The following is a 15,262-nucleotide window of genomic DNA, read 5'->3' as shown; positions in this document are numbered from 1 at the left end:
GACTATACCCAAAGGAGTTAAAACAGCATACTACAGGGACACAGCCATATCAATGCTTATACTAGTACAATTCATTATAGCTAAACTGTGGAGCCAACCTTGTTTTTATTTTTAATAATGTTCAAACAATGTTCTTGCACAGTTTGGTGGCAATGGGATGGCTATAAATCATCCTGATAGTATTTCACATGACTGACAAGATCCATCCTTCCCTTCCTTTCCCTCCTGCTTTCCCTTTCTTTCTTTCTTTCCCTGGGAATGAACTCAGGGGCACTTAACAGCTAAGCCACATCCCCAGCCCCTTTTAAAAAATATTTTATTTAAAGACAGGGTCTTTCCAAGTTGCTTAGGGCCTTGCTAAATTGCTGAGGCTGGCTTTGAACTTGTGATCCTTCTGCCTTAGCCTCTGGAGCTGCTGGGATTACAGGCATGTGCCACCATGCTTGACAAATTCTTCCTTCCTGTAAATTTTTGTTTAGAACTTTTTCTTACTTTATAATACAGTTAAGTTCATTAGTTTACACTGAAGGTAACACTCAGGATATTATCCAAGTACTATTGAAAAAGGGATTTATATTTCTATTTTTTTGAAATAGTGTCCTGCCGCCCAGGCAGGTCTCTATAATATGAGCTCAAGCGATCCCCCACTTGAGCATCCCAAGTAGCTGGGACTACAGCCAGAATGCCCAGCCTAAATTATTTTTAAAATGAGCATTATAGAGCAAGAACAAACAAACCCCAAAACACTTGTCCAGATTCATTTTTATAACAAATGTGTTAATATGCACTAGAATTCTTTAGTAGAGATCAGCTGCCTGTGGTTTGTGGGCTTTACTTCTTTTCAAGGGGTTGCTGGTTCAGCTGCAAGTGGAAAAACCCATGCCCTTCATTGTTTCTTGCTTTGCTCTTTCTCCATTTCTAATTTTATCTATTTTATAAAATTTTCCAGAGACATCGATGTGAAAATTTGTGTTCCAGATCTGATTTTCTGTTTATTTCATAGGTTATGAGTGAAAACTTTGCCTACTTTCACTTTGAATTGCAAGCGCTTCAGATAAATTTTATTGCAGATAGATTTTTCTCTTCTCAAACCTCTTGGTTACTGACTAAAGAACTAGATGTTTGCACATGGGTATTCGTAAGAGCTCAGATTTGTATTATGACATTTCAAATCTCTGAGCTATGTTGTGTAAAGCATTCTAGCCTACGCCACTGAAAATATTTTCACAGTAATTATAGTTACTATTACTGCAAAAGCTTAGGATTTGTATATACAAAAGAAATGTTTTATTTATAGATAGAAATCTCGGGGACCAGTGAAGAGAAAAATTATGAAAGGAGATTCTACCAGTTAGTACTTGCTATATGTGTTTGGGGAGACAGAAAAGCATAATCATAGCTCTCTGATGGAAAAGACTTTAAAAATTTTATTACAAAAGAAAAATATAAAAATCATTATATTTAACACAATTAGATAAGTTTTGTCTTGAGTACTGTGTGCCCAGGACCAAAAGATGGAAGTTCACTACTGAGGAGGAAACAAAAGCTGCCAGCTGAGGCCCAAGGGGAAGATGAAGGAGTCTTAGGGTGGAGGTTGCTAAGGACAACCACTTGTCTTAAGGGTCTTATTTCTTATTCAGTTGGGGTTGGTAAAGTCATTTGCAAAGCTTATACTGAACACATTTATTTTGATGTATTAACCTGATTAGAATGAACTAGATTGTGTGTGTGTGTAAAGAAATGGCTGCCATTTCACTCTTTGGAGTAGTTTTGGATTTCATCTGAAGTTTCTGTTCCTTGGGAGGAGCATGCTTGCATTTATATAGAATATTACTCAGGATTGAGAAAAACTTCAATTTTCTAAACCAAGAATCGTAGGTGGGAGTTAGAAGTTATGGGTGCAATATATGCTGACTTAGCATGTTTCCTATTCTTTCCTTCAGAACACAGCTTTCTTAGCTGACCTAAAAGTTGAGTCTTTTACTTACTATAGTCTTTCTCTTTGGGGTGGGAAAATCTTTTTGATTTTGTACATTTGGAAATAGATGTAAAGTGAAGAAGGGGTTTCTAATTGGTGCAGTGGAGTAATCCACTGGGCATTATGGTTTGAAATCTGCTGCTTTCATTTTTATTTTTGCTTTGGCAATATTTACTTTAGTTTTTGTGCCAGTTTGTCTACAGATAAAAAGAAATTATGGAAGATTCTCTGCTGTTTGTACAGCACCCCCTCCCATCCCTTATCACCTCTCTGTGGGCCTTTGGAAAAGGGGGAGATGGAGTGTTTTGGATTTTTAAAATGATTTGGGATTGTCATAGCAACTGGTGGGCAGAAACCAGAGATACTGAAAGTCTTGCCATGCCCCAGGCAGTGCTGCAAAGTCAAGTCCTGTTCCAACGACCAATGAGCCCCATTAAGGTATGCGGATGATCTCTAAGAAATCTTCCAACTCTAACATTTCAGGGCTTCACTAAACTAGGCTAGGAGGCACCACATCATAGGCTGTGGTCTCCCAAATCCTGTTCTCTCCCCTATCTCACTAATGGCTAGCTCATCATTGGGGTTTCTCTAATCTCATTTCTCATAGATATCTTTTTAAAAAATATGTTTATTAGTTATTATGGACCTTTTATTTATTTGTTTTTTTAATATGTGGTGCTGAGAATCGAACCAGTGACTCACACATGCTAGGGCAGGGCTCTACCACACAGCCACAATCCCAGCCCCGCTCATAGATATCTTAACAAACGCCTATTTCAACTTTACTTTATGTTGTTCTCTCTCTACCACTCTAAATTTCATAACAACGGGGGCCGTGGCTCTTTTGTTCACTTCCATATACTGCTTGGTAAGGTCACAAAGGTGCTCAGTACTTTTTGAATAAACAAATGTATAGATGATGAGCAGAAGAAGACACACTGAATACCGCCAACCTAGGTGCCTGAGTCGTCTTACGTAACTTCCGCCCCTTCGCGCTCCTCCGGACGCCCCCTTTTCCCGGTCTATGTTTGTTTCCGGCGTTTCAATAAAGCTCGATTCGGCTCGAAGAAGACCCGTTCTTCCGGGAAAATGGCGACTCCCGCTCGTGCCCCGGAGTCGCCGCCGTCCGCGGATCCAGCGCCAGCTGAGGGGCCCGCTGAGGAAGCCGACTGCCCCGCGCCGCGCCAGCCTCAGCCCCCGCAGAATGTTCTCGTTGCCCCGCGGCTTCGAGCCCCAAGCTCCAGAGGACTTGGGGCAGCGGAGTTCGGCGGAGCTGGGGGAGATGTTGAAGCGCCAGGAGAGACTTTTGCGCAACGAGTAAGCTGGGGTCTCGCGGCGGCAGCGCCGTGCTCCTAGGGCTCGGGCTCTTTAGGATGCCCCCATTATCTTCCCGCGTTCTCTTAGGGCAAAGGTGACCTTGTCTCAGTTAGATCCATTTCAGTTCCAAGGACGAGTGGGTAGCCTGCGGCCGCAAGGCCACGCCATGACTCCTCCTGGCCAAGCACGTACCGCCTGCGAGGATGGCCCGTGTACTGAACGGCTGCTTGGCGTTTCAGCCAGCCAGCAGCTGTGCCTTGGTTTAATGTGCCCAGCTACTGTTTTGGCTCCATGAAAGGAGTGTCTGTATCACAAATCCCTTTGCCCTCCTCCCCACACCGTGACCCAGACGTGTTATCAGTTTCATCTTTAGATCTTACTCTTGCAGGATGGGAAGAGAAGGTTAAAAGTGGTTTATTAGGGCCGCGAAAGTTGTACTCATTCAGCTGGCAGACGGCGCATTTTAGCAGGGGAGCTATGTGATGGGGTGACTTTTTACAGGAAGCTTTTTTTAGTAGCTTGGTGCATGATGGTTTGAAGGATTAAGAGGCAGGGGACATCAGGAGAGTCTTTTCAGAAAGAGGTTTTCAACAAGGGGGTTGTAAGAAAGTGTATGAGGAAGATAGTTAAGCAGGATTGGGAAAACTTCAAGTGTGGAATAATTTAAATATGTAATTGATAGAGATAAATGAAGTTTCTGTTCTGTATAGGGAGCCACTAACAAAAACATGAAAATTGAGGGAAAGGAATGGATTCAAGCAAGGTTCATTTTACTCAGGGTGTGCTGAGTTGAGGAGAGAGCATAACAGACATTTGATTAATTAAAAGGTGGAGAAGTGGTTATAACACTTAGGAGAAGGTTGGGAAAGCAGGACTCTCAGTTGCACAAAGGTGTTAATTTATACAGTTGAAATTGTGGGAATGTCATATCAGAGAAGGAGCAGCGAGAGTGTTAAAGATATAACATTCTGACCACATGACTAAAGACAGAGTCAGAAGAGGAATTCAGCAAAAAGGACAAATAATCATTTGGGTTGAGGGCTTACCAGTAGAGACAGATATTTTGCCTTTTTGAGAAGGAGTTTTTAATGTATAGCAGTGAATTAGCTTTTTGATCCCTTTTGAACTCTTGAAAAAGTTATTGGGCATCCTAAAGAGCTCTTGTGTATGTGTATTATATCTACTGATACTTACTGATTTTTCAGAAATAATGGGGAGCTCCTTATGATACGTATACATAAAAACAAGTTCAATTCACACCATATACCCTCTGGAAAACTGCACTGTACTTGTGTGAGAAAGTTAGAGAAAGTATTATGAAAATAGTTTTGACCTTCCAGAGCAGTTCCCCTGCCCTTTGTTTTGGAAATCACACTTTAAGAACCGCTGATTTTTGGAATGTCTTAAATGATTTTTGCACAGGTATCGATCGGATCCATTATCCTAAATGGGTGGGATCAGAAGTGTTTTGAATTTCAGATTTTTTTAGGTTTTGGAATATTTTATATATAAATAATGAGATATCTTTGGAATGGGACCAAGTCTGAGCATGAAATCCATGTTTCATACATGGTTTGTACAAATAACCTGAAGGTAATTTTATATAATATTTTTTATGCACCTGTGTTTTCACATGTGCATGAAAACCCATCATAACCCATCACATGTGATCAGGTTTTGGAATTTTCTACTGGTGGCATCATGTTATCAGTGCTCAGACAGTTTCAGATTTTGGAGCATTTTGGATTTTCAGGATAGGAATGAGTAATGTATATTCTTAAAATGCTTTTGTTGAAATTCTAATGAGATGAGACAAATGAGTCATATTCTGGCTGCATTTCCTTTTTTTGGGGTTAATTGTCTTCTTTGTTTAATTCCCATTTGGGGCCAGTTAGAAATCAGATTTTTTACTTAAAAGTTAGTTTTTTTCCCTTCGAGGTTAATGTTTTGCCTTTTAAATGAAAAATCACAAGTTTAAAAACAATACTCTAACGTATACTTTTTTTTTGTATTTGACAGAAAATTCATTTGCAGATTGCCCGACAAAGGTAAAAAGATCTTAGACACTGTTGCCAAACTGAAAGCTGCCATTGCAGAGCGTGAAGAGGTTAGAGGAAAACGTGAACTGTTTCATTCTGCTAGTTTAGACTGTAAGCTAAGGCAAAAAGTAATTGCAGGAGTTGATGTGGATAGAGAAAAGGCCCAGAGTTCTGACCGAATACTTGATACTTCATCACCAGTTCATGCCTGTTCCTTTGTAGATAACATCAAATCATCTAACACAACCTCAGAAAAACAGGGACTTGTACATCCTACTCAAAAAGGTGATGAAGAGATTCCAGAGGCTGAGTACACAGTGAACAAGTGCCCAGCTTCCCACAATAGATTCAGGGGATCTTCCTCACTTGAAGCGAGAGAGCATCTCCCTCAGCATTGTGTTTCAAGTCAAGCAGAAGATACTTCCAGCAGTTTTGACAACCAGTTTATTGATAAGTTCCAAAGGATCACAGTTGCAGACCAAGGTATACATCACTCGGAAGAAAACACAAGTGCTGAAAACTTGATGGGCCTTCGTGATAGGACTCCTAAGAAGCCCCATTACATGGAAGTGTTAGAAATGCGAGCCAAAAATCCAGTGCCCCCACCACATAAATTTAAAACTAATGTGTAAGTATCATTGGAAATAGGCATATCATGGGAATGTAATATGTGTGAAATTCAAAAAGTTGGAAGAATGCTTTTAAGTTCAGTGGGCTTTATGTGAGTGCTCCTTTTAGGTAGGAATGAGTATATTTGTGGAAACAGTGAGACCAGCCTGGCTGGAGTGGAGGATTCCTGTTGAACCATACTTTAGTTTTGAAGCCAAATAATTGAAAGGGTTTTAAGTAGCAGATGGAGACTATTATGTTTCAGAATTCTTAGCCAATATTTCATAATAAAACAGAATTGAAGAGAGGATTTAGTATGGCTTTTATTTTCGGTACCATTTTTTAGTGTACAGCTTCCCCTTCAATTGGTCTATAATCCAAGAGAAAAATAGTTGTAGGATTGATCGACTTTTTCAGTTATTTATTTGTGTGCTCACTATGCTCCTCAGAGCATTTAGGTTCTAGATGAGGACCTTAGGTTTATACACTTGTAAAGAAAATTAAATTATAACACAGTTTCTAGGGAAAGGGAGGCAAGAGGAGTTAAAAATTAAAAATACTTTAAAAAGTTGGGGAGGAGGGTTACAAACTCTGCTTCTGAGTTCTTTGTTGTAGTTTTGTTTCTGAGAGCTGCAGGAAAATAAAAGCTCTTTGAAGAGAAAAGAATTGTTCTTAAAGCAAATATAATACTTAAATCTCAGTAGTAATTGATACCAACCTAAATTTATGAGGATATAATTTCAGATGCAAAGTCAAGCTACTGTTTGCTACCTTTCATTGAAAAACTGAAAACACCTAGTTGAAAATACCTAAAACATTTTGGTGATTGTTAAAAAGAGACTTTAAGGTTTAATCCTACCATGTAATTCTTTTTAATTTAACCTCAAAACAGTTTTTTTTTTCTGTTGTGTAGAAAACCACAATCATACTGCATTAATTCATACTTACCTTGTATGCAGTGAGGTATCTTTCTTCACTTTTAGGAGGATGTTTGGGAAAACTAAAAGCATAATTAGTCAACAATAAAAAGGAGTAAGTGGGCCTTAGTTCTGTATTGTCATTTGAGAACAAGAGGGAGGTAAGGGAATAGCAGTGAGGGCTGCCCAGGATTAAGAGAGAAGGAGCTTTCTCTGCAATTAGAAGGACTGACATGGAGGGGTTGTTAAGCTCTAGACAGGTGGGCATCAGGCTTCCCTGTGAGCAGAGGCTTAGAGGGTAGACAGTAAGATGAGATCATATTCCTTGGCTTTTCTGCTCTTTTGATTTCTTTATGTTCTGGATTTGCGTATTGCCTGGATACTGGAGGCTGCCACATCTATCTCTACCCTTACTTCAGATTTGCATGGCCAGTTAGCTATAAAACATGACTACTTGGGTGTTTCATGGCACTTCAAGTTCATGTACAAAGTGGAGCTTGTCTCTCTTCCCAAATTTACTTACTCTCATATCTCTCATGTTAATAATGCCACCGCCATCTTTTCTTCCCAAGGCATCTTTTCCCACATCACCACTGTCTGCTAATCTTGAAGACCTAAGAGATGTATTTCCTTGTTCTTCATCTCTGATTATTCTTACTTCATCATATCTTCCATCAAAGTGAAGGTTCTCATCTCTCTCTTGGGCTGTAAATGTGGACTGTTCCTCCCCCTAGTCTTATTGACCAGCCCTTCCTTTCCACTGCTGCCAGAGTGAAATTTGTAAAAATACAAATCAGAACCTGTTAAATAGACTGGAACTTTGTTTAGTCTGGACTCAGCTTTCTTCCCATCTATCTCTGCTACCCTTTCTGAAATGTCTGTTTTCTGTGTTTCCTGGATGGTCTGTTTTCTGTGTTTCCTGGATGGTGCACCTCTGTTGCCCCTCATTCACTGTCCTGGGATGTCCTTCTCCCCTTCTTAACATAGTAATAAGCACTTATTCCAAGACTTCAGATTTCACCTTGAAGCTTTCCTGACAACTTCTCTTTCTCCTCCTGGAACTGGTTGTGTCTTACTGTACCTGTAGTACTATATTTCACTAAAACTATTTGTATGCTTATTCCTCCCTACTGGATAGTAAGCCCCTTTGCAAACGTTCTTGTAGGGAATAAATGAAAAAATAGCTTCAGTTCAATCATGAAATGTGAACAGGGGAAGGAAAAGGCAAAGAGCCTGCCTAGATCTGTGTGTATACACATACCCTCACTGGAGCAACGAATATGGGTAAATGTCTTACTGTTACCTTTGTTCAAGAATTGATTATTAGGGTTAAAGACCATTTTGTGTGTGTGTGTGTGTGTTTGATTGTGTTCACAAAAAGGAAATAGTCTGATCATATAACATAAATTCTTTCTTTAGTTTGCCATCACATCATAATGACTCACCTAGTCATTCTCAGAGGGGAGAGTCTCCTGTTTCCTTGGCAGAGCGGCGGCGCAGGGACAAGCAGCATCTTGATGACATCACAGCAGCGCGGCTCCTGCCACTTCACCATCTGCCTGCACAGCTGCTTTCCATAGAAGACTCTTTGGCACTTCAGAAACAGCAGAAACAGAATTATGAGGTATTTAGGGCATTAGGATTTTTTCCCCCCTGCTTACATATGTTAGGATTTACCCTAGGTAGTTCAAGGAGGAAATAATTTAATAGAAGGGATTAGGTGCTAAAGAAATGGTCAGCTGAGGAGACCATTAGTTCTTATACATGTGCCATTAGTTTTTAGTTACAAACTTAATAAAACTGCAGGAAACAGCTGGAGATGATCATAACTACCTGTAACCTCAAAGTGATGATTTAACAGGAATTATGGAGAGACTACTGCAAAATTTTACATCCAGCCCATGCTTCTGCCTGTTCCGATTAGGATAGCAGTACTATCAACTCGCTCTTCTGCCTTATAAAATCCATGTGATAGCTTCTCAGTGGTGGAATTTAATCCAGGGAAATATAGCTCCCAGACTTCCATCTCCATCAATACAGAGGCAGCACAGAGTGGGTGGGAGGATAGTGTTATATTGCCAATAGTAGGGCAATGAGCCATAATCTGAGAAAAGAATTTCCTACTTTGGGCATCTAAAATCAATTTTATATAGCACTTTCTCCAAAGATCTGTGTGTTTTGCATGAAATTTAAGCATGTACCTTGAGAGTTTGTGAATGGGAGTTAATAGAACGGGGGCAAATAGTATGAGGATCATGGGGTTATAGAAAGGATTTGACATTCTTAGATAATAATTTGAGCCTCCAGGAAGACAGCATCCTTTCCTACTTCCTAGATAACTACTTATCTAGATTTCAGTTAAGTACCATGCACCAATTAATATCTAACTAGCTTATTAATCTGTTTTGGCTTTTCGTAACTCACTTGGTTTGGATTAGCATTTTTAAGGCATTCCTTTTTACTCTTCCTCTCAGAGTATGAAAATGATTGCTAGTTATAGCTATAGCATTGAAGAATTGTTGTATAAATTGTCTCTGGGATCTTGAATGCCTGTCCTAAGACATTTTTATGTTGAATTAAACCCTTCAGCTTGAAATTGGTTTCTTTGGCAGAAACCTATTCATAATATTCATGGCCCGAGGGGAAGGACATAAAGACATTTAAGGGATCTCAGAGAAAAGGAAGAGCCAAATGAGGAATGAGCATTGTTCCCTTTATCAGTTGGTAGTGAAGTCCTTTGGTGTGTAAACATTACCAGACTGAAACTTGCTTGGACTTTTGGTTAGGTACTAATTTCTGTAGGACTTTATTTAGAAAGAGGTAATAAGCTTTTTAATATTAATATCTTGGTTTTGCCTATGCCATTGAACTGTAACTCTTGGGCCTCTGTCTGGGGAAGAAGTTTCTGTCAGAGAAATCAACACAGTATTAGTAATTTGTAACATTTGATAGGTCTAATTGTTTCTGTATCAGTGTGTGTAATCACATACTTAATGTGTCTGTATTTATAATTGTTGGGTGCTGAAGTGATTACTCAGTTCTTATAGAGGTAGGCATTTCGATGCAATGTTTATTTATTTATTTATTTTTAATTTTTTTGTGTGTGTTTGAGATTAACCATGGGATTGGGGTGGAGGTGCTTTACAACTGAGCTATATCCCCAGCCCTTTTTATTTTTCTGAGACTTGATCTCACTAAGTTGCTGAGGCTGGTCTTGAAATTGCAATCCTTCTGCTTTAGCCTCCCAAGTCACTGGGATTAAAGGCATGTACCACCAGGCCCAGCTTCAATCCAGTGTTGTTTATTAATGGAAGTTGATAACTACAACTATAGCAGGCCGGTAGCTTTTGCATGCATTGTCCTTTTGTATCTGTAATAGGACACACAGAGTTAGGTTCCTTGTGTTTAGAGAGTGTACTAAGTGACTGTTATAACTTCCTATTGAAAAATTGTAAGGAAAAGAACATGAATGTGTGACTTTTTGCTTTGCTCTTTTGTTTTAAAGGAGATGCAAGCTAAGCTCGCAGCACAAAAATTAGCTGAAAGACTGAATATTAAAATGCAGAGTTATAATCCAGAAGGGGAGTCTTCAGGGAAGTACCGAGAAGTAAGAGATGAAGATGATGATCAGTCCTCTGATGATGAATTATGAAGATGGGCATTGGAATTATCTCCTAAATCTTCTACTCTTGAGAAGTCATTATCTTCCATCAGACTTTGTAACAAGTATCAAGATTGGTGTCAGACACTGTTGAGGGAGAAAACTTTATAAAGTTACAAAAACGTTGCTACAAAAAAAAGCTCAGTTTGTCTTTCAGAAGATGATCTTCATGTGATTGAAAAGTTTAATATTTCAATATTGTGTTTAACCATATTGTATTAAAATTTTGCGGTATGTTGTGCATTGGTCTGATATTTTAGTATATAGTGGAATATGTTTTTTTCCTTTCAAATGGAAGTAGATAGCTTCACTTTTTTCTTATCCTTACCTCTATAAAATAGCATTTATTATGTCTTTCAGTGAAACACTTAGTTGTCCCAGGTACCTAAAATAAATTAGTAAGACTTAGTTCCCTCTTTTTTTGAGCAGTGAAGGGAGTACAGTCCAAAGCATTGTGTGTATGCTTACTTGGAGTAATTGAGATCTGGGATGTGAATTACCTTGAAAGACACTCATAGAAAAATGCTTCACAAGTGTTTGTTTTATTCTCTTGTCTTCCCCTAGGAAGATTGTTCTTACTTCTGATTAGGAATAAGGAATATTTTGAGGAGATGCTAGAGGGGCAGAGGGTTTTTCTAGATGACCAGATTTGCCTGGAGTAAGTTGTGGTATAGGAAATGCAGCTGAGAGCTAAGTGAAAGGAGTAGTTGTTCTCATGCTTTACTTGACTGGAGTTCTTTGCTCTCACAGTTGAGGTTCATGTGTAGCACATTCATGTTTTGGTATGAGAACTGGTTATTTTTTCAAAGTTATAACTGAATTGTCAGTTGTCAGTACTTTGCTTCCTCCTCCCCATACCCCTCCCCACCGCCAAGAGGCATATATAGGCTGCAGAAACCTCAATCTCCTATATATACATGTTCCTGTCATTTTAAATGATTATATGGTTGTCTCCAGAGAAATTATGTTATTAAAAAAATTCTTTGTTTAATGTGGAGCCTTTAAAAGTATTCAAAGGAAAAATAAAATATTAATTAGAACAACTCCAAATACTAATGGTGTTATTTTACTGGTATTTAGTTAAATTTAACTTCTTTGAGAGACTATCCAAAAGTTTTGACAAAACACATTTAGGTCATATGCATGTGTGATAGGAAGGGCTTAGATCTATGTCATGTGCTATCCATTTTCCCTCTCCCTGACAAAAAGCAAATGTAAAAAGTATTCTGAATTAGCAGTTTCATTAGTTTTTAAAACTAATAGTAAATTACTTCAGAACACAAAATTATTTAATGTTCTTTTTCTGTAGAATGAAATGACATTTTATTTCTGGAAAGCTGGTGGTGCAGAAGGCTCATGTACATGTAGTATGCATGAGTCCCTTTCAAGCCTACCAGCCAGAGACAATCTCCACTAACATTTGAGTGTTTGTACTTGTACTTATTTTTTTATATAAGCAATACATTTATATTTTTAAAAATGTAATAATGCTATACATTGTTTAATAGCCTATGTAGTATAAACATTTTCCCACATTAAGTATTTTACATTTAAGACAGCTACAGAATATTTTTCGTGAGTAATTACCATAACTTTTAAAACAATTTCCTAGTTGAAAAATTTGATTGTTAATTATAATGTAGTCTGTAAACAGTGAAATGATTAATATCTTAAAAGTTAGTCACATCTATACACAATGACATTTCCAGAAGATATTTTTGTAGACATGAAATTGCTAGCTGCAAGGGGATATAAATTTTTGAGAATCTTGATAATTCATCACTTACTACATACAGATTTTGTCCATTTATGTTCCCACCAGCAATATATCAAACACCCAGAATTAAAATTGGCTACTTAAAATTGTTGCAAATTGAACAAGTACAGAAAAAGGCTACATTTTAAATGTGTATTTCTTTAATTACATAGAAAACGTTATTTTTTCATGTTTATTGGCCATTTCTATTTATTCTTTTGAAACTTGCTTATTTATATTGTTATTCTCTGGGAGAACTGGCCCTTTTTTGGATGAATTAAGGATGTCCATCCTTTGTCATATAATTATTCTTAGTGTGCTATTTGCCCTTTAATACAACTAATGTGTTACTTGTTTTCTTTAGGAGTTTATCTTTGCATGTGTGCTTGAATATACTTTTCTTAACCCATGTATATTAACCCCTATTTTCTCAGTATTTTGGAATTTTTATAGTTATTTTTTAGCTTAAAAAGAATTTTATCTTGTTTATATAACCTGAACTCATTTTCTGCATAACTTTGGGGTGAAAAGGAAATTTTTAATCTATCTCAAGTTTATTTAGGGATCTGTATGAGAAAGAGATTCCATTGTTAATTCTTGTGAAGAGTTTACTGATTGGACAGATTGGTTCAGTATCATCAGCCACCATTTTCCTTCTGATTTGTAATATTTTTATAGAATATTAAATACTTGTATGTCTTTTATACATTGGGCTTGTTGCTGGGCCTTCTGATATTTTTTTTCCATGCAATCATTATGGCTTTAATTGGTGTTAATATTCTGTAGAATAAGTTCTCCCTTTTCTTTTGAAATTTGTGAAATACAGCTACAGAAAAGTATATAAAATGTGTGCAGTTTACTGGATAAAGCAACAGCTGTGTAATCATAAAGCTGATGCAGAGGAATTGCTGCCAGCTCTCCAGATACTTGCTGTGTGTTCCCTCTTAGTACCTCTTCTGTCCCTCAGAGGTCATACCATCCTGACTGTGGTAACCCCCAGCCCCCGCATCTTTTTAAAAGGTATTTTACCACTTATGTGTTTAACAATAATTAGTCTGTCTTGCTCACTGTTGACTTGTGTAAAGATAGAATCATATCTTGTATCTGGTGTCTTTCACTAAAAATTCTTAGAAAACTCATGTCACATGTAAGGGTGTGTGTGTGTGTGTGTTTCCATTGCTATATAATATGTGCTATTTCATTAATACCACTATTTCTTTATTCTGCTCTGATGGACACTTTGGTGATATTTCCAGGTTTTGACCATAATAAACATGCTGCGATGAGCATCTTTGTGCCCATAAACATGTTTCTATAGGATGTATACCTAGGGGTAGAATTGCTGGGTTATGAGATATGCATATCTTTAATATTTTATATTTTTGCCATCCCTTCCACAACAGAGAATTCCAGTTTACCAACATTTGTTATTGCCAAACTTTAATTTTAGCCAGTGTGATGTTTCCATAGTAAACTCATTCTAGTTTTATTTTACATTTCCCTAAGTTAGGGGGACATTGAGCAACATCATATATTTATTGGCCTCTGCATTTCTTTTGCAAAATGACCATTTGAATCTTGTCCATTTTTCTATTGTGTTGACTGTCATTTTTTTTTCATTGATTTGTAGGATATATTCTAGATACTATTCAATCTAATAATTTGGTATTTGGTCAAATTTGTTGTAAATAACCTCTCTTTCTGAGGATCAATTTTCAACTTCCTCATGGTATATTGTAACAAATTCTTAATTTTAGTGGCAAACATCAATTTTTTATGGTTAGTGGGTTTTGTATCATATTTTAAGAAATCTTTTTCTATCCTGAAGCCACGAAGTTAGGTTCTTATTTTTCTTAAGATTTTTCTAGTTAGAAAATGCTTTATAATTTGATTCTACCTGGAATATAGTCATCAGGGGAGAGGCCTTTTTGGGTCACTACTATAGCAGTGTGGAGTGTGAAGATGGGCCTTCTCAGCTACTCACTCATGCACTTCTACTGCAGAGTAAGCATATATCATATTTATGTTACTTTCTGGGTTCTCTCTTCCATTCTGTTAATCTATTTGTGCTAATACTATACTGCCTTACTTATAATAGTTTTACAGTTAGGCTGGAGGAAGGCCTACCATCTTATTCTTCAAAATGACTTGGATAATTTTGGCTCTTTGCATTTTCATAGAAATGCAGAATTTTAGCTTGTCCAGTTCCACAAAAATTCCTTAGTAGGTCAAACTCCTCCTTGCTCATTTTTGGGAAAAAATATTTTATCAATTAATTTTGTATTACCATCAATATGTTTTGAAACAGATTTGAAACCATGCCATTTACTAAAGTACATACTTACTGTTTCTAAAAGAGTGAATATTTTTAGTTTCTATCAGTTAAATGGAACATTTAGAATGCTGTTTTATTGTGAATAATTAAAGTATAGTTTTGACTGAGAAAATTAGTGAGGAAGAGAAAGAATTTTAGAAGGTCAGATTTAGGCTTTAAAGAGGAAAATGGTGTAAATTTGCAGAAATTTTCATCTTACCTTGAATTTTCAGGTGATTACATCAACAAAAGCAAGTGAGAGCTAAAGCTCTGGGGGCTTAGCCTGAACTGTGAGAAACAAGTATTAATCTCATTCTATAGTAATCATCAATACGAGTAATAATTTTTCATGTTCATAAGACTGTCTCTAATCCATATTACATTCCCTGGGGATCCCGGACTACTGTGAGCTCAGGTAGAAGGTAGATAGCTGTGTGATTATCTCTTTTTCCTATAACTGGGATGTTGAAGTGATTTGCTCAAGGTTACTCAGAAGCAGCCAAGAAAAGAACCCAAGATTTATTTAGGTTTTAGGAAATGCAGATTCTAGGCCAGTGGGGGTAGCATTTGTCATTTCTCTATGACAAACACAAAAGAGCTTTTTTTCTTTCTAAGAGTTTGTATTTGTAATGTTTTCATCATTTTAGAACTTAGCCACTGCTGATGTCTTC

General features: G+C 37.4%; 1 protein-coding gene across 1 annotated transcript; it reads left to right on the top strand.

The window, feature by feature from the left end:
• The first annotated feature begins 3,025 nt into the window (after positions 1–3,025).
• On the top strand, positions 3,026–11,571 carry Polr2m (RNA polymerase II subunit M). The gene is made up of 4 exons (XM_078049559.1): positions 3,026–3,295; positions 5,315–5,962; positions 8,280–8,484; positions 10,366–11,571. The coding sequence occupies exons 1-4, from the start codon at positions 3,183–3,185 to the stop codon at positions 10,510–10,512; spliced, it is 1,113 nt and encodes a 370-aa protein (XP_077905685.1). The 5' UTR covers positions 3,026–3,182; the 3' UTR covers positions 10,513–11,571.
• Positions 11,572–15,262: the final 3,691 nt, after the last annotated feature.

This window comes from Ictidomys tridecemlineatus, chromosome 5 (genome assembly GCF_052094955.1).
Source record: "Ictidomys tridecemlineatus isolate mIctTri1 chromosome 5, mIctTri1.hap1, whole genome shotgun sequence".
NCBI classification, from domain to species: Eukaryota; Metazoa; Chordata; class Mammalia; order Rodentia; family Sciuridae; genus Ictidomys; species Ictidomys tridecemlineatus.
The sequence above is the reverse complement of the archived record's forward strand: the minus strand, read 5'-3'. Positions and strand labels throughout refer to the sequence as shown.